At 41.1% G+C, this 21,536-nt stretch overlaps 1 protein-coding gene across 1 annotated transcript in view; it reads left to right on the top strand.

Moving 5' to 3' along the window:
* The window catches only part of kif4 (kinesin family member 4), a 251,636-nt gene that overhangs the window by 207,976 nt on the left and 22,124 nt on the right, over positions 1–21,536 (top strand). The window contains exons 21-27 of the mRNA XM_016480146.1: positions 285–455; positions 2,136–2,252; positions 3,012–3,089; positions 3,234–3,347; positions 3,429–3,602; positions 3,790–3,912; positions 4,008–4,127. Coding sequence (XP_016335632.1) covers positions 285–455; positions 2,136–2,252; positions 3,012–3,089; positions 3,234–3,347; positions 3,429–3,602; positions 3,790–3,912; positions 4,008–4,127 — 897 coding nt within the window. The remainder of the gene's footprint in view (positions 1–284; positions 456–2,135; positions 2,253–3,011; positions 3,090–3,233; positions 3,348–3,428; positions 3,603–3,789; positions 3,913–4,007; positions 4,128–21,536) is intronic.

Genomic DNA, 21,536 nt, shown 5'->3' with positions numbered 1-21,536 from the left:
AACGTGGTTATGGTATCGTGACAACCCTACACTGGTGTATGACAGATGTCAATTGATTTAAAAAGTTTAACTAAAAATTAAGATTATTCAGAGATATTATTCTGAAAGTTATTTTTTTTATTTATTTTATTTTATTTTTTTGAATAAGCTTCAATTTTGTCATAGTCTGTCTGAGGTAGGCTTGGTTATCGTTCACACAGCACACATTATTGGGTTAATTTATGGAGCTATTTAATTTTACTGTTGTGTAATAAGTTTGACCAATATCTGTGCACCTCTTTCAGGTTGTAGCCTCCAAGGTGGCCAATGCCAAGCTGGAAAGTGAGCTGAAGCAGGAAAAGGCAAATCTGCTGGATATGCAGAAGATCTTGTGTGATGAGCGCAAGCTCATGTCTTCCATGGATATGGAACATCAGAGTCAACTGGTAGAAATGGAGCAGAGACACCAGGAGAAGGTCTGCTTTCATAAAAGCTCTTCATAGATGTTATAATGCTTTTGTCGTAGTAAAGCATAAGTCAGAGTTCCCTTTAAATTACTTTTTTTTTCATTCAATAAATGTTTCATTTAATGATAAACTTTATCACTTATTTTGCTAGTAGGTTTTCTCTTTAAGAGTTTAATTAAATTATTTAACGGAATGTTTGTGTAATAATTTAAACTAACTGCAAGAAAGGTTAGTTTAAGGTTTGTTTAAAATGGTGAGCAGTTACATTACCTAAAATGCACACTTTTCCTTATGCATTGATATACAGTGTTGCTGATATATGAGATTTTGCTGTATTTGGCTGAGCAGTCATTTCGGTAGCTTGCCAATGTACTCGATTTCTCTAATACATAAAATAAGTAAGCTTGACCAGAGTTCTTGTGGGGAGGAGAATTTATTGATGGCAGTACAGGGCTCCAGCCTGCGACCAATATTTTCTGCTGGTGCGGCTAAATTTTGTGAGCAGTCGCACTGGTGTGACCACCACATTGCCCACCTCATAAGCGCTGCCATTTCTGTTGCGTATGAGAAACATCAAACGGCAAACGAGACAAAAGCATGACGAAACCGCTCTACTCGTTTGAGCTGCGCAGCGCGGACCGTTTATCAGCTTGGACCAATAATTGAGTGCAGCACAAACAAACTGGTCCGAGCTCAGAACAGGTTTACTCGGGAACCAGTTTTGATCTAGTGACACTGTTACTGTACATTGCTGTGAGATTCAGTGAGAAGCATTTGAATTTGCCGCAGAATGAACAAGGTTGCTGCGAAATCTAGTGAAGCATTCAAATTCTGCACACAATTCTGTTATAAACAGATCAAACAGCGCTGACAAATAAAACCAGAAGTAGTAATGCTAACTATGACCATGGTGTTTTGGCAGATACAGTCGAATGTTATTACATTATTCATTTCAGTGTTTGTACAACCTTTTAAGAGAAGTTCAAGCACTTCTCAATGACTTTCAAATATTTCACACAACTATTTGCAGCATTTTAAAGCTCTAAAAATGACCAAATTAAATTGTATTTTTATTGGGATGACCAAAATTTACTTTGTGGTAAAGAAACACTTATTAAAATTTAAAAAAGACATCAAATTACCACTTTAACCAGTAAATGGCATCAGATCAGCACTTATTGGCTTATTAGCCATTCATTTCCACTTTTCGACTGAATCACACATAAAGCAAGTAAAGTGCGCTCCTTTTATAATCACTGAAGTTGTCAGTCGGTTCAGTATAATACTGTAGAAGAATAATGGTACATTTAATAAGAGTGGAATATATAAATTTTCCATAAATTAGATTTTGCACATTACTGTTGTTAATAAAAGTAAATGTTGTATGCTTCCCAACTTGTTTTACTGTCAAATGTGTATTACTGAGAAATAAACTTTTATTATGTATAATATTATTAGTAACTGCACTACTTATTGTAAAACAGTAGTAGTAATTTTATGATAAAATTATCTTTATTTTTAATACCCCCTCACACCACAGTATAGGCCATCTTGATCAAACCCCTACAGACACAGTTGATTGCATCTAAGGGACAGTCACAATGTAAATGCATCCAACAAAAGATAACTGATATGCATATAATGTTTCAATATATTTCACTCATGCCACGTGTCTGATGTGTTGTCCAGGTGCTGTATCTCCTCGGTCAGCTCCAGAGTAAGCCTGTGGCACAGGAGAAACTAAAGGAGCAGCAGGAGGAGGTGTCTAAACGGGAGCACGAGCTAATGCAGCGTCTAAAATTTCAGGTGTGAATGTCTCCATACATTGCATATGTGTGACCCTGGACCACAAAACCAGTCATAAGGGTCAATTTTTCGAAATTGAGATTTATACATCATCTGAAAGCTGAATAAATAAACTTTCCATTGATGTATGGTTTGTTAGGATAGGACAATATTTGGCCGAGATACACCTATTTGAATATCTGGAATCTGAGGGTGCAAAAAAATATAAATATTGAGAAAATCGACTTTAAAGTTGTCCAAATTAAGTTCTTAGCAATGTATATTACTAATCAAAAATGTATTTTTGATATATTTACAGTAGGAAATTTACAAAATATCTTCATGGAACATCTTTACTTGATGTCCTAATGATTTTTGGCATAAAAGAAAAATCAATAATTTTGACCCATACAATGTATTTTTGGCTATTGCTACAAATATACCCCAGCGACTTAAGACTGGTTTTGTGGTCCAGGGTCACATATTGTTTTTACCAGGTTCTTAATAACTTAATATTCTTTTATGAAAAGAACACAAGACTAGTTGTTCTGTAACAAAAATGATTGTGTTGAATTTGGGTATACTAAGTTTCTTTGTGTAATATGTAAAATACAGTGAAAAAAGATACATTTTTGGTTTGATGAGCTATGCAGTCATTGTTTTATTGCACACATGCAGTGTCAGAATTACCTATTAAACATGACATAATTTGGCAAGTAAAATGGTGAACATTTAAAAATATAAGGATGATTAGTAAATAAATATATTGCTTCATCACAGGAAGAGGAAATTGAAAAACTGCGAAAACTCAATGATCAGAACCAGAAACTCATGGATGAAAATGAACAGTACAAGCAGGTATAAGACTTTTTTCTCACAAATTTCATCATACTGTAATTTAGCAAATTGGAAACTGAATTTCTCAATTGAGTTTTCCATCTAAGTTATGCATCAAATTTCTGAACTCTAAAAACATTTTGTTTTGTGGGTGGATCTCCACAGAAATTACTTCTGGCCCAGCTGACCAGTGCAAAGAAAGTCCTGTCTTCTGTGAATGAGTCACCTGATACATCTTTTGAATATGTTCCACCTAAGGTGAACCTCCTCTTCTCCAAGGTTTTTTTTTTTTTTTTTTCAAAATCAGATTTAGGATTTAGAAGTCTGGGATTTATTCTGTCTTTTTCCCCCCACATCAAGCCCAAAGCCAAAACCTACTCCACTGCTCGGGCACGTCTGCAAGAGCCTATAGATCTTGATGAACTCATCAACTCCCTTGATGAACCGTCAGAGTCAGAGAAAGAAGAGGATGAGTGGCGTCCAGAGAAAAGCGACAGAGCACGACGAGGCTCTAAGAAGTCAAAAATGAACGGCGTGAGTTTTGTGACAGTGATGCATAGATTGTAATCTATGATCTTGAAAGTTACAGTCAAGTATATTCACCAGGATATGCCTTGGAGTTTGTTGCAGCTTTATATAGCTGTTTCAAAACTGTATAGTGCTTCTTCCTGGAGGCTTTACTTTTTAGCAAGCCATTTATGTATGATTCTGTCTCCTCTAGTGTGCATGTCGGGGCCGCTGTGTTAATAAACTTTGTCGCTGCCGCAAGGGAAAAATGACCTGTGGGGAAAACTGTCTCTGTGACCATGAGAAATGTCGCAACATGGAGAACCGTAGCAATGTGGTTAGTAGAATATGTTCTTTTAAAGAGCCAGGGGTTGTTTGTTTACCCTGTGGATGGCCAATTCCTGACGTTATTTCTTCTGCTATTGTCCTCAGGATCAGACTGAAATAAGTGATGTGTCTAAGGACTCTGCTGCAATTCCTGAGGACCCTACAGCAGTCAGCCCACGAGATGCTACTTTTTTTAGACCCCCTAGTGTTCCACCTACTAAGAAGGTAAGACCAAAAGTGATTTTTTTTCATTATGAAATCTTTCTAGAGACATCTTTCATTATATCTCTTTCTAACGGAATGGTTTACTCAAAAAGAAAAACCGCTATGCTTTTTCATATTCTTCCATATTATTTTATATATTTTCATATGATGTAATACAGAATTCATACAAGGATATGCAATCAATACATGAACATGTTTCTGTTTGGCTCAACTGTCAAAAATGAAATTCTTGAAGTTTGATAATAATCGCTATTCTCTACTCTCATTGAATGTTTTTTTTAATGGCCGGTCTTACTAAAAATTATTGTAGAAGCGACAAGTACATAACAAGCCAGAAGTAACTTTGATGCAAGAAAAAAGTGAACTATGTCCTCAGGTTTAATAAGTGCTGTTGTTGATTGCCACAAAAATAAGATTATAAAATTTTCATATAGAAGACCAATACATTAGAGAGAATTGTCTATTTGTCCAAGCACAGCACACAGGTGGACACTCGTGTGTGTGTGTGTGTGTGTGTGTGTGTGTGTGTGCGGGATGCGGGAGAATAAAATTATTTGCGAGGCTCCCGCAAAATAGAAGTATCTAAAAATAAAACAACAATTATAAAAGCTTTGTAAGATTGCGATGAACTGAGAGCTTTTTAGTGATTATAAAGGGATGGCTCTTTGTTCGCATTCTGCCAGGCCAAACCATGCACGCAGCAGCCCATGCTTGCTTTTCTGTTAAAAATAACAGTGGTTTGAGAATGTTGATGCTTTAATAACAAGTATTTTATCAGGAGCATTTATGTTGGAATGTTTTTGTAAATTTCATGAATGTATTGAGAAAAATCTACATAGGCTACTTTTATGGGGGGTGGGAGCGGGACAAAACATGAATGTTGCGGGTGGGAGCGGGACAAGATAACACATATTTCAGGGCTCCAGACAAAAAAAATCAATTAAGGAGCCATTGGCTCCAATAAGAAACAAAATTAGGCACCAAATTATTTTTTTGGGTGCCACAGAATGAACATCTTTTATTTTTATTTTTGAACACTAACATTTCAGTCATACTGTCATGTGTTTATGTCTCATCTTTTCTTGTCTTTATCAGCATTTTAATCCATCTTGTAGATGTCCTGGAAACCAAGGTTCACTTAAATTGGGAACTAAATGTCTTTTCCAACTTAAGAAATAAATACGGTCACAAAGAATTGTGCCAATATCTCAAACCATAATTATTTCAGCATCACTTGGCTATTGTGTGTAGTTTGGGCTCCTCTTCCTTTTTTTATGTTTTAAAAATGTTTTAATCTAATTAATTACACAATGTGCTGATTAATTAATTGAATTACTTTCAAATAATTAGATTGATTAATTAGCACATCATGTGCCGATTAATTAAACCGACTAATAAAGTCATTATTAAAGATAATTTAATATCAATTAAAGTCATTATTGTGTTAAATTAAAAAAGCACTGAATAGAGAAATATTTTGATTCAACATACAAAAACACAAATATACTGTATTACAATATACTACTCTAAATATAAAACTAAAAGAGCCAGTAGGTGGTGGCAAATCGCTGTGTTAATGAGTGAGCCATTCAGTCATTCATTCAACCGATTTGTTCAAACGGCTGATTCATTCAGAAGCAAACAGTGGCTGTGTTTGAAATGGCATACTAACATACTGCTTACTGCCTACTGCCCACTATACAGTGTATACTGCCTACTATGTTTTAAAGAATAGTGTGTGAAACAGTATACAATAAGCAACTAAATGTTTCAGAGTAGTATGCTACAGTGTTGTCACATGACAAATATTGAACCTTAATTCAGCACAGCTGTCGAGGCTGTTACCTTACAAATAAATGTGCTAACTCTTCTTTTATATTCAAAGGCTTGTTAATAAGGGTTCATACTAGTAAACAATGCTATATTGCCCAATTAAACTAATTTCATAATTAACTTTACATATTGAACAGAACTGAATCAATATCATATTTTTATTGAAAATAAATGCCTTTCCGATCTGATATGTGATGGGAAAAGGAGAAGAACGAGAGGCGGATTTGAACACGAGTCGATCGCATCAATTACTTCTGCTTTACAGCGGAATTGAATTGTTTGCATAATTTAAATATTATTGTTATTTATATATTATATTACTGCAATATTATTATTAATATCTTTGAAACAATCTGTGCTGTATAAAGCGTTTTAGAGATAAAGGTGACGTCATTTGACTTGATCGGAAACATGCCTTAGAGATTAAGGTACAATCTACTGTATGTTCTACTAACATAACTTGAAAATGAAACGTCACGTGGAACGCGTTGTGTTGTGGGAAACGGTATTCCATGCAGTGTCTTCAGATGCATACATCAAATTTCAGCAAATGTAGCAGGTAATCCGGGAATTCCATGCATACAGAAAATGCACATACTATTCACAGTATAAACATTGCATACTGCAATATAGTAGGAGTTGTATGGTAGTTTGACATTCCAAACACAGCTTCTGTACTGATTTCAGTGTACTTGAGTTATATTTAGCAGATTCTGGCAAATATAGTAAACGACTGTATTTATAAATGGCTCACTGAATAATTAGCTCAATCGATTCGTTCAAAACCGTGGATTCATTCAGTAATGAAACACCGCTGTGTTAAGACGCACAGCAGTTCTGCTTTCGTTGATGAACTTGCACAAAAACAGACAGTATTGTATCTAAAATGTAACAATATCAAATTATTGTTTATTGAAAAATCAATATCACATTTGCAATCGTGCAGATATTCTCGAAAAAAAAAAACAGCTCTCTTGCTTGAGACAAGCCTTAAATTCATAAATATATTTTTTCTTACCCCGATATTATTTGCACCTTTATCTTATCTTCATTTGTAAGTAAAAACTTTAAAGTAACCTATTTTTCTTTCGACCAGCCAATGATGATTCTGAAAGAAAACAAGCGGTGTTTGTTATAGTAACACATGCAACTTTAACATGCATCTGACGGACAGATAAAACGCGTGCTCGTATTTCAGTGTTATTTTAACAAATAGTTACTTTAGTACAACAGCATAAAGTTAAAGAGGGTGAATTTTATTACTCGACTGAATCCATTTCAGGGGCTACCAAGTTTAAATTATTATTATTACAGTTTAAAAGTAGTCAGAGCTATGCATCTTTATATTTACAAGTAAATCTCTATATTATGCGTCGGCTACTTTCTATCCAACCCCCCCTACATCTAGTTTTGATGTCCATCAGGGGGATCAAGCCTTCTATAGGTACTATAGTACCAACTGACTCTCAGCATTAGTTGAGAGATTTTTTTTCCTTGAAAATTTGACATGTACTCTACCTGATATATATTCAAAATAATCGATATTGAATCGAATCGAATCGCAAGCTTGTGAATGAGAATCGAATCGAATCATGAAATTTGTGTTAAACCCCAGCCCTAATTTTTTGTGTTCGAGTTACTCGAGGAATCGTTTCAGCCCTAGTTCACACATTAATAGAATACAGCATATAGATAATAAGAAGCCATATTATTGAATATAAATGAATTGTTAACGATATATTGTTAATGCCTACACAGCTGACAGCTTTACCTGTTGTAGTTTGTTCAAGTTGCGCATGAAATAGACACTGCTTTTCTGCACTTTTACTTCGAGTCTCCGCTCTCTCATGCTGCACAACTGGAGCTGCTTTCAGCAGGTGTGCCATCAATGCTGGTGTTCAGCAGAGATAAGGACTGTTTGAAAGTCTTTTTTCCACTAAAACTTTGATGCGCTTTGTCTGAGTTTATTACGTCAACATAACAAAAGATGTGATCACAAAACAATCAGAAACAAAGTAAATTACATGCACATTTTTAAATCATAACATGCAAATTGATATAGTCGCCAGTGGCGACCTCAGCAAAAACTTAACTTGCAAATTAATATTTTTGGTTGCAAATGAGACCGTTTTAGTCGCAGTCTGGAGTCTTGTATTTCTGTGGGTGTGGGACAGAATCCTGCGGGAGCGGGACTAAAAAATCCATCCTATGCAGGTCTCTACCTGGAACTAAGATAAGCCCTCATGTCGCTCTGAGTTTCGCCCCGGCCGGTCGTCCGACCAATTAATACCATTTGATAGGCTGTCCATGAATGCTGATATTTAAATGGTAGTTCCATTTAGTCCCCTACAGTTGCCTATGTAACAACTTAGTTAAAACTCAATCAATAATCAGAGGTTATGGCTAGTACTATGAAGTATGTCGTCAAATGCTTTCTAATACCTCAATAGTATTTTTGTCTAGTATAATCCATTCAAAACGTAAAATTCTCAAAAGTAAGTCTAAGAGTAAAAGATGCATACCTGATTTCAGAAGGATACAGAGGTTGGAGTGTACACGTCTGGCTACATTGTCGTATCTTCGCTACTTAGCAACCACTGAGGACCTAATAAAAACAAAAGAAATGCTTTACTGAAGTTTTGCTACATTATACATGGGAGGCATTTGGTTTCTGCACACACACATACTGTCACTTTTTCTCATCCTTCTTGCACGCTCTCATTTCTGCACAGCATTTTTGGGCAATGTTCTTAAAGCTGAACATCCCACAAAATGACTATAAACTGTGGTTATTGAAAACAATGAATTGAACCTTATGTTAAACATTCATGACTAATTATTACCATAAATTAATTCACAACATACATAATCACCCGAGTCTTTCAAAACCTTTCCTCAAGTACAAAGACCAAGATAAACATTCTCCAAATGGAGACATGAAATAACAGTTGGAAGATGCATTGGCTAGGATCAAAGACCAGGGGACTTAGCACTCTGTTGAGGAACAACAGGTAATTTGGATCTGAGACCCTGGGAAAGTGCACACTCTGCAGTAGGTAAAATACCTCTGAACTTTCTAACTTTTTTTTTTTTTTTTTACCTTTTAGTCTGTTTCTTTGAACACGAGACCATTGTACTAGTCTGAGACATTTCAAATGATACCAAAGATGACTGTTAATTAATTTGCATTGATATAGAATATTATATTTTGAGTAGTAAATATGCTGGGACACCTGTCAACTTTTTTGATTGATGATGACCTTTGACCTTTACCCTGAGGGGTTTGACCAGAAAAAAAGCCGCTCCATCATCAGTAATCATGGAGCTTTTTTGACCATATTTGTGTAGAATATCACCCCAATGTAGTTGAACAGCTTCTGATGTTGGTACAGCACAGAAAAGCAGTTTGAAGTAAAGTCTTCAAGGTATCTGGTCACCAAAAAAAAATAAAAATCTGTTAGCATGTTGATATCAGGAGCAACTATATTACATGCCCACTAGCCTATAGTTTACTATAGCCCTGTAAACATTAATTTGATTTAAATTATTGGATGTTTTGTACTGTGAGGTAAATTTGCAGACGGTCCCAAAAACATCCTAGGCAAATATGCAGTGAATATCAAACCTAAAACTTACTTTACCGCGCTATCAGAGCTTTATTAACACAATTTATGATAAATGCTTACAAATGACAGTCCTGTGCTGTGGCTACAGCGGCAGCTGCCGGAGACAGACCCCGGCTGCTGGAGATGCCGCTGCGAGATGCCGATATCACCAACTACAGATGGGCTTAGCTAACGTTACGTATTTAGATGGGAGAGCATAAGAAGAGAAAATAATTAAGTTCACTTGTCCCTGAGTTTAAGATGTTAAATTAGTTATCTTAGCCAGTAAACGACCTGTTGCTCACCATTGCTCACTCTTCTGTCAGACTGGCGGGAAAGCGTAGTGTGGTCAACCTGCCACTTCATACGAGAGTGACCAATAGAAAAAGGCCTTTCATCCTGGTGGGTAGAGACCACCCACTGAGATACAGCTTCACACGCAAGCAAAAGATTTAGATCCGCAAAAAAAGACAGCAGAAAAGAGACCAACATTTGTGGTTTCGTGATGAAGTGTTTGAAGTGCACAAAGAAAAATAAATATTTTCAAAGATTTACATGCACTTCAAAGAATTTGATCAATTTCTTTATTTTTGAGCCTCACGAAGACTTTTTTTTGCAATATTTTATTTTTTTTAATTACGAAATAATTAGTTTTACTCTCAAACACAGTATGTTTGATTGAATAAAAAAAGACACAAAAGAAACTCCATAGTGTGAGATGATTTTTTTTTTCCTGAATAGTGAACCCTACAATTTTTGTTCAAGTGGTGTGATCTGCATCTGCTGAGTACGCTTTTTTCGATCATAAACAAAATGTTCAGATGGTGCTACATGCGTGACAGGTACAGCAAAATTAAAATACAGCTGTTTCACCCTGAGAGATGCCACCGCAGCAGTTCATGCACTATGATGCACAAAGCTACGATTGTGGTGCTGCTGCAACACATCGACAGCAAGCTGAAGGAAGAGTGTGCTGCAACATTCCTGTCTGTTTGAACCGCCCGCATACTATTTCGAATTTGCTGAGCCGCAAACTGTTTAAACCCAATTTTAAGACCATTATAGACTTCACTCTGCATCGTTGCGGTTTAAAGTCCAACATTCTGAGGATTCAAGGAGCTGCCGGGGCTATCCTGCATGAATTAAGAGACAAACTATTCATCGTTGCAAAGCTGCAAGAAATCAGGTAAAAGCTACTGGATAAGTCCTGCAAGAAACTAATTTACGATGCCATAGATATCTGGCAAAGCTGCTCATATGTGACTGTAACTCAAGTCGGCAATGGTGGTGTATGTAGCAGAAAGAACTTCATAGAATTCATGTTTAAAGATCATTATAGAGGACAGATGATTGGATTGATGCATAAGATCATCGACCATTCATGCGAAGCGAATAATAATTGTAAGGGGGGAAACCAGATGTGTAACAAATCTCAAGAAGCAAATGTGTTATAAGAAGATTGGCAGATTCATGGACTGATTTGATGAACGGATGTTGTGACATACGGGCCTCATCAGGATGTTGTGACATATGGGCCTCATCAGGTTGATATCAACGCGGATTTCTATACGATGTATGTTTATACTGACATTATTGAATACCAATCAATGGGCGATTCATACGCCCCCTTTTAAGATGCGTTCATATAACAGGTGAGAACAATAACACCGTCAGTGTTAGATACGACACACCATTATGCAGCGGTCAACAAGTCGCTCATCACAGACATCTCCATAGAAAAAAAGGATGACCAAAACAGTGAAATACTATTTTCTTAGGGTCGTCGTAAAACTTCATTTTAGGCCTGTGAAACAATCAGCACTTTAAAAAAATGGCATATTACAACCTGCATGAGATAAATGCCGCTGATTATGTCGACTATTACCAAATTCAGGCGGGCGAAGGACTACCCGGAAATGCAGGTGGTGCCATTATGTACAGGTCAGGCCTAGGAGGTCTTTTCAGAGAACTGTTTAGGATGGCCATACCATTGTTAAAAAGGGTATTGAGCATCGCTAAACCTCACCTAAAAGCGGCGGCTAAAAATATAGCAACTGATGTCTTCTCAAGATCGTATAACTATAATTCTAAAACTCAAGACAGTTCGGGTCTGATGGTCATGGCCCATAAGAGAATGTCTAAACCGCCAGTTATAAGTAGGCTTGGGCATTCGATAAAGAAAAAGCGTGGATCCATGAAGGTCTCAGTCATGCACAGAAAGTGTAAGAAGACTGAAGAGAGCCATAAAAACCATATTCTAACATGCCGTTACTGCACTGCATGTTGGGGAGAGTGTATTAAGTCTGAGTTGGATTTATTTACAGTCCTGTTGACACAGATGGTTATTGAGAAAAACGCCTATTTCGAAGAACCTCCTTCATCAGCTATACCGGACTCTTCGCCTTTGGTGTTTTTTTATCGCAGGGACTGGCCAAGATTACATACACATAAATAACACGTTGTATTTACACCTTAAAATCACAAGACATAATGGGGGTGACATCCCAGACCCTGCAAAGGTCACCCTAATAAATTATCCCAGTGCCACTATATTTTCACAACTCAATGTAAGTCTTGGCGATCGATTGATATCTCAGAGTTCGAGCACTTATCCTTGCCGATGTATCATTGAGAGTCTTATCAACTACAGCAAAGATGCGCTGGAATCGGTTTTCTCCAGCGGGTTGTTTTACAAAGACACAGCAGACCACATGGAAGAAACTGACCCTGTGGGCGGTAACGTGGGGCTGACGTAGAGATCGCTCTACACAAGTGGATGCTAGTTTGTGGAGCTTCTATTCACAGCAATATTTTCTTTCAAGAAAAATTTATGCTAAACTGCGTTGACATAAAATTGTGAATGATCGGAGGCAAATACGAATTCTGCCTGATGAGGAGCAATGACATGGCCTACAAATAAAATTTTGTGTCAGCGTCCTTATTTGTGAAGAAAATGTCCATATCACTAACTGTGAGGTTGGGGCATTCCCAAGTATTGCTCTCAACTACTGCCAAGTACCCCATAGATGGAGCCTGCCTAAAAATTTTCTCCATACCAGCAGGGCCCCGGGTTTCAAATCAAGAAAATTTGTTTTTGGGGACGTAACAAAAATCTGTCATCCTGGTCATGGTGGATAACACATTCACTTGATCCTATGATAAAAACCTGTTCACGTTCAAACATTACAATTTGGAGTTCGTAGCCGTTTACATCAACAGACAGCCATTCCCTGCCAAGCTTCTACAGCCGTTCTTCGCAGAAGGTTCATCGGTGTGAGAATTTTATGAGTTGGGGACAGCGACCGGGAAACATCTTAAAAACGTACTCGGTTACTAACGTAACCTCGGTTCCCTGAGATACAGAAACAACGAGTACTGCGTCTGCTAAGACACTATGGGAAAACCTTTTTTCTCCTGAACTGAAGCCTTTTTTCAATCACGCAGTGAAACTGCACGGCCATTGGTTCGTGCAGTGTATAAAAAAACTAACCAATGGCTCAGCAGCAGAGCTGCACGAGCCTATGGCGACAAAGCCCACCAATGCCCGCCAGAATGGGTGGGGCATCTGGCTATATAAGCGGGCGTTCGCCACAGGATTCTCAGGTTACTTCGACTGAAGCGACGTCTTAGTCGTGCGGCTTCATAGCACGGCTAGCAACGCAGTGCTCGTTCCCGTATCTCAGGGAACCGAGGTTACGTTAGTAACCGAGTACGTTCCCTGTCGATACTACACTCGTACTGTGTCTGCTAAGACGCTATGGGAACACAGTACAATCACGCCGTGCTAAGGTAGAGGAACGACTATAAGTATCATAACTTCCATAAGCAAACAATGCCCACAGAGAAGTTAACAACAACCCAAGGCTAAGACGGGCTGAGCTCCTTGAGGTCACACCCGGCCTGGTTAATCGTTACAGAGTACTCCTGCAACTTCGGCACCCAGGGGTCGAGAGCTGACAGGTGAACTAATGCCAGAGAGCTTGAGCGCGGTATGGTCAAGGGCTCTCTGTCAGATCTGTTTGCGTAACGCAGTGCGTGTCTCTTCAAGTGGAGAGGATCCTGGCCTGCAAGGTCGGGACTTCCAGGTTGTAAAACCTTGCAAATGTGGACGGCGAGGCCCAGCCGGCCGCCTCACAAATATCCGCAATGGACACACCGCTGGACCATGCCCAAGACGAGGCGATGCCTCTGGTAGAATGGGCCCATACTCCAATGGGACATTGAAGGCCCAAGGAAGAGTACGCTAGTGTGATGGCGCCTACTATCCATCTAGAGAGTCTTTGCTTCGTGACCGGATGCCCTTTGGTGCGGTTACCAAAGCTGACAAAGAGTTGTTCCGACCGTCTATAAGGGGCGGAATGCTCAATGTAAATTCTCAGAGCTCTGATGGGGCAGAGCAGAGATACCTCTCTGTCCTCTTCAGAGGGAGGAAGTGCAGAGAGCGTAATGACCTGTGCTCTGAATGGAGTGGAGAGCACATTTGGTACGTAACCATGTCTTGGTTTCAGGACGACCTTAGAGTTATTAGGCCCGAATTCCAGGCAGTCAGGGCTAATGGAGAGCGCCTGCAGGTCCCCTATTTGCTTTACTGATGCTAGTGCCAGAAGTAGAGCAGTCTTCAGCGACAGTGAACGAATGTTGGTAGACTGTAGCGGCTCAAAAGGGGGGGCCCTCAGCACAGTGGGCAGATCCCATGAAGAGACGTTTAGGGGACGAGGCGGATTCTGCCTCCTGGCACTTGAGAGTGGATGGGGAGCGTCCCTTATCCAGCAGCTCTTGCAGGAATGACAACACCCCTGACAGATCGGAAGTAGGAGGATCTTTGTCGCGGTTTAGACACCAAGCGGAGAAAATAGACCACTTAAGCGCGTAGAGGCGTCTCGTAGACGGGGCTCTAGCCTCCGAAATTGTGTTTAAGACTTGCTCTGGGAGGCTCGAAGGATCCCGTCGAGGTGTAGAGGTGTAGGGCCCACAGATCGGGCCGAGGGTGCCATAGTGTCCTGTTCGCTTGAGAGAGGTGATCCCATCTCAACGGAATGGGCCAAGGGGCCGCTACCAACAGCTGAGTCAGCTCTGATAGCCACAGCTGGTTCATCCAGAGAGGGGCCACCAGGAGAACCTTGTGTTTTTATTCCCTGATTCGCCTGATTACCTGTGGGATCAGGGCGATCGGGGGAAATGCATAAAGAAGGAGGTTGGGCCAATCGTGGGCCAACGCGTCCTTGGTCTTTGAGTAATAAATTGGTCAGTGAGAGTTGTCTTCCGAGGTGAAGAGGTCTACCTCGGCCTCGCCGAAGATCTCCCAGATCCTCTGAACCGTCTGAGGATGGAGCGTCCACTCCTCTGCGGGGACATTGCTCCTTGATAACATTTCCACTCCTTGATTCAATTTGCCTGGTATATGTGCCGCTCTCAGCGAGTGCAGGTTGAGTGGAGCCCATTTCAGGAGGTGCTCTACCAGAATGAAGAGACGCTTCGAGGAGAGGCCTCCTTGGTGATTTATGTAGGACACCACTGACATGTTGTCCGACCGGATTAGCACATGGTGCCCTTTTAGGACTGGCAGGAAAAACTGACAGGCTCGACACACTGCTAGCATTTCCAGACAGTTGATGTGGAAGCCTTTCTCAGCCTTCGACCAGTGGCCGAAAGTCGGTATGCCTTCGCACAGCGCTCCCCAACCCGTGTTGGAGGCATCTGTCGTGACAACTGTCCTTCTGCAAACCATTCCCATGGTCACGCCCTGTTCCATCCAGCGAGAACTCTTCCAGGGAGCCAGGGCTGCTATACAGGCCTGATTCACCCTGATTTGCAGGCGTCCGTGACGCCATGCATGGGATGGAACCCGTGGTTTCAGTCAGCGCTGAAGGGGGCGCATACGAAGCAGACCCAACTGTAGTGCTGGCGATGCCGAAGCCATGAGGCCCAGCATCCTCTGAAACGTTTTGATAGGGCGAGTGGTACCAATCTCGAAGGAGGCCGCCAGTCTCCATATGGCCAGAGCCTGTTCCAGCACGACTACAGCTCTCATTTGGGCTGAGTCGAAAATTTTTCCCAGGAACGATATTCGCTGGCTGGGGAACAACGCGCTCTTGGCAAAATTGACCCTGAGTCCCAGGCACTCTAGGTGGCTGAGGAGGGGGTCCTGTGTGACACTAGTTCTGCCTCCGACTGGGCCAGAACGAGCCACTCGTTGAGGTAGTTGAGAATGCGGATTCCCATCTGTCTCAGAGTGCCGGGGGCCAGGGACAGCCCGAAGGGAAGGACCGTGTGTTGATAAGGCCACTCCCTCGAAAGTGGATCTCAAGAATCGCCTGTGACGGGGGGGCTATCTGGATGTGAAAGTATGCATCCTTCAGGTCCAGAGAAAAGAACCAGTCTCCTGAGCAAATTCGTGCAAGGATCTGTTTCAGCGTAGTCATCCTGAACGTCCTTTTCATGAGGGCGTGATTCAGGTGTCTGAGATCGAGGATGGGCCGGAGGCCACCATCTTTTTTGGGGACGAGGAAGTAACAGCTGTAGAAGCCCAACTCGCTCTGAGCTGGAGGAACCGTTTCTACAGCTCCTTTTGCCAGCAGATTCATCACCTCTGAGCGCAGGACGTGAGCGTCCTTGCTTTGCACTAAGGTGGGGGTCTTCGAACGAATTGGAGTGAATACCCTCGTTTTATTATCCCCATGACCCATCTCGACACTCGATGGCCTGCCAGGCCTAGGCCCACGTGGCGAGGGGTTAGATTAACTCGACTGCCTGGCCGCACGGGGGCAGAATACTTGTGAGTAATGGAAGAGGAAGTTTGTTCTATTTTTGAAAATGTTTTGCTTGGGCGCTTGAACAGACCCGTTGTTTGCAAAAAAACACATGTTCCTCTGTACCCGGAGTTGAACGAGATGTCAGGAGGTCTAAGAGAGGCTGCTTGGGAGGCAGTCCGGCCGTAGCGAGACCTGGCCCCATCCTCTTCCTGTCCCGCAAATCAGGAAGACGCCTGAGGCGCCGGGTCCAACGTAATCTTGGGTCGGGGTCCCTGACGCTTAGGAAGAGGGTAGTGTCTGGCTGAGCGGGAGTGTCCTCGCGTCTGCTGAGCCTTAGCGGGCTGAACGGCGGGGGCGGCAGGTGCTGGCTTTGCGGGCTGCTGAGTCGGCGTAGACTTAGGGCAACTAGAGGCAGCAGCAGAGCTGGAGCACTTAGGCAGGAAATGTCACATAGCTTGGGACGATTTCTGTACCTCCGTGAAGTGCTCGGCGAATCCTTCGAGCGCCGGTCCAAAGAGACCCTTGGGAGAGACTGGAGTGTCAAGGAAGGGGATCTTATCCACGTCCTTGATTTCTTTTAACGTCAGCCATAAATGGCGCTCGAGCAACACAAGGCTGGTCATCGATCTCCTGATCGCCTGAACGGTGGTCTTGGTGGTGCGCAGAGCCAGGTCGGTTGCACTCCTCAGCTCCCTGAGGGTCGCGGGGTCCAGGCCAGACTCATCTGAGGATGCGAGGATCTTGGCCTGAAAGACATGGAGGACCGCCATTGAATGAAGCGCCGAAGCCGCCTGTCCAGCTGAAGTGTAGGCGCATCCAGCGAGAGCTGAAGTGGTCCTACACGGCTTGGACGGGTGAGCGGCCTTTGCTCTCCAGCCGAAAGCCGTGGGCGGGCAGAGGTGCACGGCCACCGACTCATCCAGGGGAGGCAGCTTATTGTACCCCTTCTCTTCAGCGCCGTCGATAAAAGTGAGGGCGGATGAAGCAGAAGTATGGAGGCGGGCGGAGTAGGGAGCGCGCCACAATCTGGTGAGCTCGTCGTGGACCTCCGGGAAGAACAGAGAGGAACGCTGACGAGGGGCCTGGCGGCGCCCCGGCAGGAACCATTCATCCAGACTACTGCGAGAGGGCTTCTCTGGTGGAGACCACTCTAAACCCAGCTCTTCGACTGCTTTCGAGAGGATAAGGAGAAGTTCGGCATCCATCCCGTCTTTGGCGGCGCTGGGCGCGGACGATGGCAAGGGGGTGGGGTCGGTCACTGAGCCCAACAGCTCCTCTGCGTCCGAGGCTGTTAATGACATGCTGTTATCAAGCAGCTCGTCCTCACTTCCCCCAAATGAGACCAGGTCGCTCGCGCCGGCAGAGGGACGCTGGTCAGGCTAGGAGAAAAGGACGGGACTCTCTCTCTGAGGCGAGGGCAAGGCATGCGTGATCTGGGCCGACATGAGCTCGCTCGCAGCCGGACACTCGAGTCCTCTGCCCCGCCGTTTTTTCCTCTCAGGTCCCTGGGAGGAAGAAAACGGGAGGGCGCAAGGGGCGGAGTCGCTCTCTGAAAAGACTGATCCAAATCAGTCCTGAGTAAAATATTTCTTATGGCCGTATCCAGATCATTCTCTACGACCTGCTGAATGTTCTCATGGGCGGTTCCAGTTTTCAGTTTTTCCAACTGGTACATCATCTCAGCATACTCCATCCTCAGCTCTGTCTAGACAATATTAAGCTAATAATAAAGAGTACTAAGATGCCCTCCCACCCCTGGTCTGATTGAAAACACGTTTCTTGTTGGTTACATCCATTTTTTTTTTATCTGTGACCAGTCTAATTGCAGCTTTTCTCCTTTTCAGTGTTCGGTACTTTTGACAGTTGATCGGTATCGTGCCATAGAGGATGTTCAGAGACACTTCGCACAACATTAAAATTAATTTGTTGGACACAGACTGTAAAATAAAGCGTCATTGTTTAGGCGTCGCTTTATGTAGCAACTTTAACAGAGGTACATGCTTATGGCGGACATGATGAAGACCACATTTGGCAGTTGGAAAGCAAACCTGTTCAGAGCCAGTACTGCGTGAAAACTTTTTCCACTTGAGCATTCCCACTTGCTTTGCTCATCACGTCATCCAGAATCAGAAGATTTGTTTAGTTGACGGGTAGTAAATTATCATCATTCAGAGATTACGGGATTCCTTCAACAAATTAATATCATACAGTTTAAGCAATTCATCATACAGAGGTTGCAAACTATTGTAAATATAAACGTTTTAGATTTCGTTAGAAAGCATATTTAAACCATTTTCCAGCAAATGTTTTACAAAATACGCCTTTTCAGAATTCGAAGGTCCGCTTGATGTTGAAGCCGGGTGTTGAAGCCTAAAGTCAAATTAAGAAGCATCCCGAACCCCTCTATGCGTCAACGGATCAGTAGTCATAAGGAAGAGTGGTGAAATTGGGTAAAAGTCTGCGTGGGCCAGGATGCATTGCATATCGTTGCATGATGTCACATAGCTGCCAACCAGACCAATCAGATTATCTAATCGGATAGCTTGAGGTTTTTTTAGCATTCGGCGTTATACCCTTAGCCTTCATGATGAGCACAGAACGGTAACAAAACTCAGAGACATTTACAGTCACACACAGGTGTAGTAGTGTGCAAACTCTACTACTCTAACTCTACTTAGATAACTATATAAGAATTCACATGTTCACATTCTTTAAATATTTAGCTTACAGATCTGTTTAAATGCTTCAGTTTATTTTCTGTTTTATTCTATTCTATCAGTTTAAATGCTTCGGTTTTTTTATATATATTATATTATATAAATCTATATAAATTATTGACCTCAAAAAGGGAATTCATAAGCAATATCTTTTATATACATATATATTATATATATTTTTCATATTATATTGTATTATGATACATAATATACAATTCTATTATATTATTACAAAGAACTGAAATGTTCTGATTGTTTTTTTTATGGAATTTCTTTAACACTGCACTGTAAAAAAACAAAAATTAATGTTTTCTCAGGTAACCTAAAATTTTTTACATCAAGGGTCAAATCAAATATAAATTGCACATTAAAGTTAAAAGTTACACACTTTTTGTGTGTGCACTGTACAGGTCTGGTATAAAGAATGTTTTTGCTCAGGTGGCCGAAATGTTCGCCCAATAGAGAAAAGTTTTGCTCAGCAAGAAAAAATATTAGTGGGAAAATTGGTTGAGACTGATCTTTTCGGGGTCAAGACGAATTCCCTCTTTTTCGTAGTATTTGTGAATGTAAGATGCTTTGTCGGCATCTGTGACGATGTTTGATGGGTAACCAGACACTTGCTGTTTAAAGCACAAAAACATCTTCAAATAATCACGAAACCGTGTATCTGACTGTTGTGGGAAATTCCAAACTTCATCGACCTTGGACACCACATAACCCTTCTCGACCGCTTTTAAAGCTTGATACTGACCCAACACCCTGAGAGCACCCTCTCCTCATCCGTGTGACTACAGCTCAATGTCTGGTTTTGAGCATTCATGCAGGTTCTGCATAACGGGAACATGAGTTATCCACCGCAGCTGTAAGAGAGGACCGGGTGCAGTAATTTGCAGGGAGGGTACACGGTGGCCTTGATAAGTCCGTAATAATTATCAATTGGTTCAAAATCATTGAAAATGATTTGGGGGTGACCGATTGGATAGCTTTTCCTAGTCTGACAGAAGGGATATAAGCTGGTAAAATCTACATAACATATTTTCTCCTCATTGGTTGTTTTGTGATATTCTAGACCGTACCTCACCCTGTCCTGTTCGTAGTAGCCGCCTAAAAAACATAGTCCGATCTGCACTTCGCTGTGGTTTAGAGTTTGGTGTATGTATGTAGTGTACATTTCAGGTCCTTTTTACATACCCCAGCCATTCGCAGGGCTTAAAGTTTTCCGGCACCGTGCCGGACCTCCGGCGTGTGGCGTTTGGCTGCGGGAAAAAAAAGATAGTCGTCCTACATTTAAAAACACTTGTTGATATCACGTTCGAGTTCATGAGTTTGCCTACCAATGTATGAGAGGAACACAGCTTTCACTCTCAACCAAACTAACATTACTAGCCAATCAGAAATTTTTGCTCTTATAAACACGAGACGTGCATAATAGTATCCAATTGCAGAGTCGCAGCTGATGAATGGAAAAGAAGCCTGGGTCTCGAGCGCGACACATTGAAAAAGCTGCGAGGCGCAATGGTCAAAGATTTCCATCTAGCATCATATTTACATAGAAAAGCTATTAAAAAAGCAGCGGAGCTTTGTAAACAGCTCAGAGTAATCATGTCATCTCCATAAGAACGATATGATTGCCGGAACAAATTTACCGGGATTTTTGAAAAGGTTCTGAATCACACATGATCTCTTAATGGTAACTTACCAGTAAAGACTGTATGTGTAAAAGGGGCTAAACTCTTCCTCTGCATATGCAGTGAGTTTGGGTTGCTTAACGTTCATCTGGGAAAACTCACTTGATTTGTAACGTAAATCATTTAAACCAATGCCAACACAGAAGAATACATCAACATATTTCTAAATATGCGATGTATTGTACATTGCGATTTCAAAATAAAAGTTTCTGACTTTGCATGTGGCCAAATATTAAAATTAAATGGATTTAAACGTTGTTGAAATACATGAAACATCACCAGGCCGTTGGTGCCCTCTGCAGGTATTTGTTATACTATAGTCATATTACATTGTATTTAACAGTGTTGTTCAATAAAACCATTTACTTGGTTTTGATACTTTATTTGAGGCCAATTATTATTGCCTCATCGTTACTTTACATATAAATATAGTCATATTAAAGCCTGTTTTTCACTTAGTTCTAAATGTTGTTCAATAAAACCATGTACTTGGTTTTGATACTTTATTTGAGGCCAATTATTATTGCCTCATCGTTACTTTACATATAAATATAGTCATATTAAAGCCTGTTTTTCACTTAGTTCTATTTGTATTACTAAAAAGCATTAATTGCTCACTTGTCAAAATAATCAGTAGATTACTTGATTGGCAAAATAATCATTAGTTAATCATTAATAGATTAAGGGGCTTATGTTTAGATAAAACATTTCAAAATACAACTGCGTTGTTTTACATTTTGTGATTAAAAGACAAATATTTTGTCATTTGAAAATTTCTTAAAGTATTAAAACATTGTCTCGTTCTAGTGAACCA

Source organism: Sinocyclocheilus anshuiensis, unplaced genomic scaffold (genome assembly GCF_001515605.1).
Source record: "Sinocyclocheilus anshuiensis isolate Anshui unplaced genomic scaffold, SAMN03320099.WGS_v1.1 scaffold133, whole genome shotgun sequence".
Classification (NCBI taxonomy): Eukaryota; Metazoa; Chordata; class Actinopteri; order Cypriniformes; family Cyprinidae; genus Sinocyclocheilus; species Sinocyclocheilus anshuiensis.
This window is presented reverse-complemented; position numbering and strand designations above follow the sequence as displayed.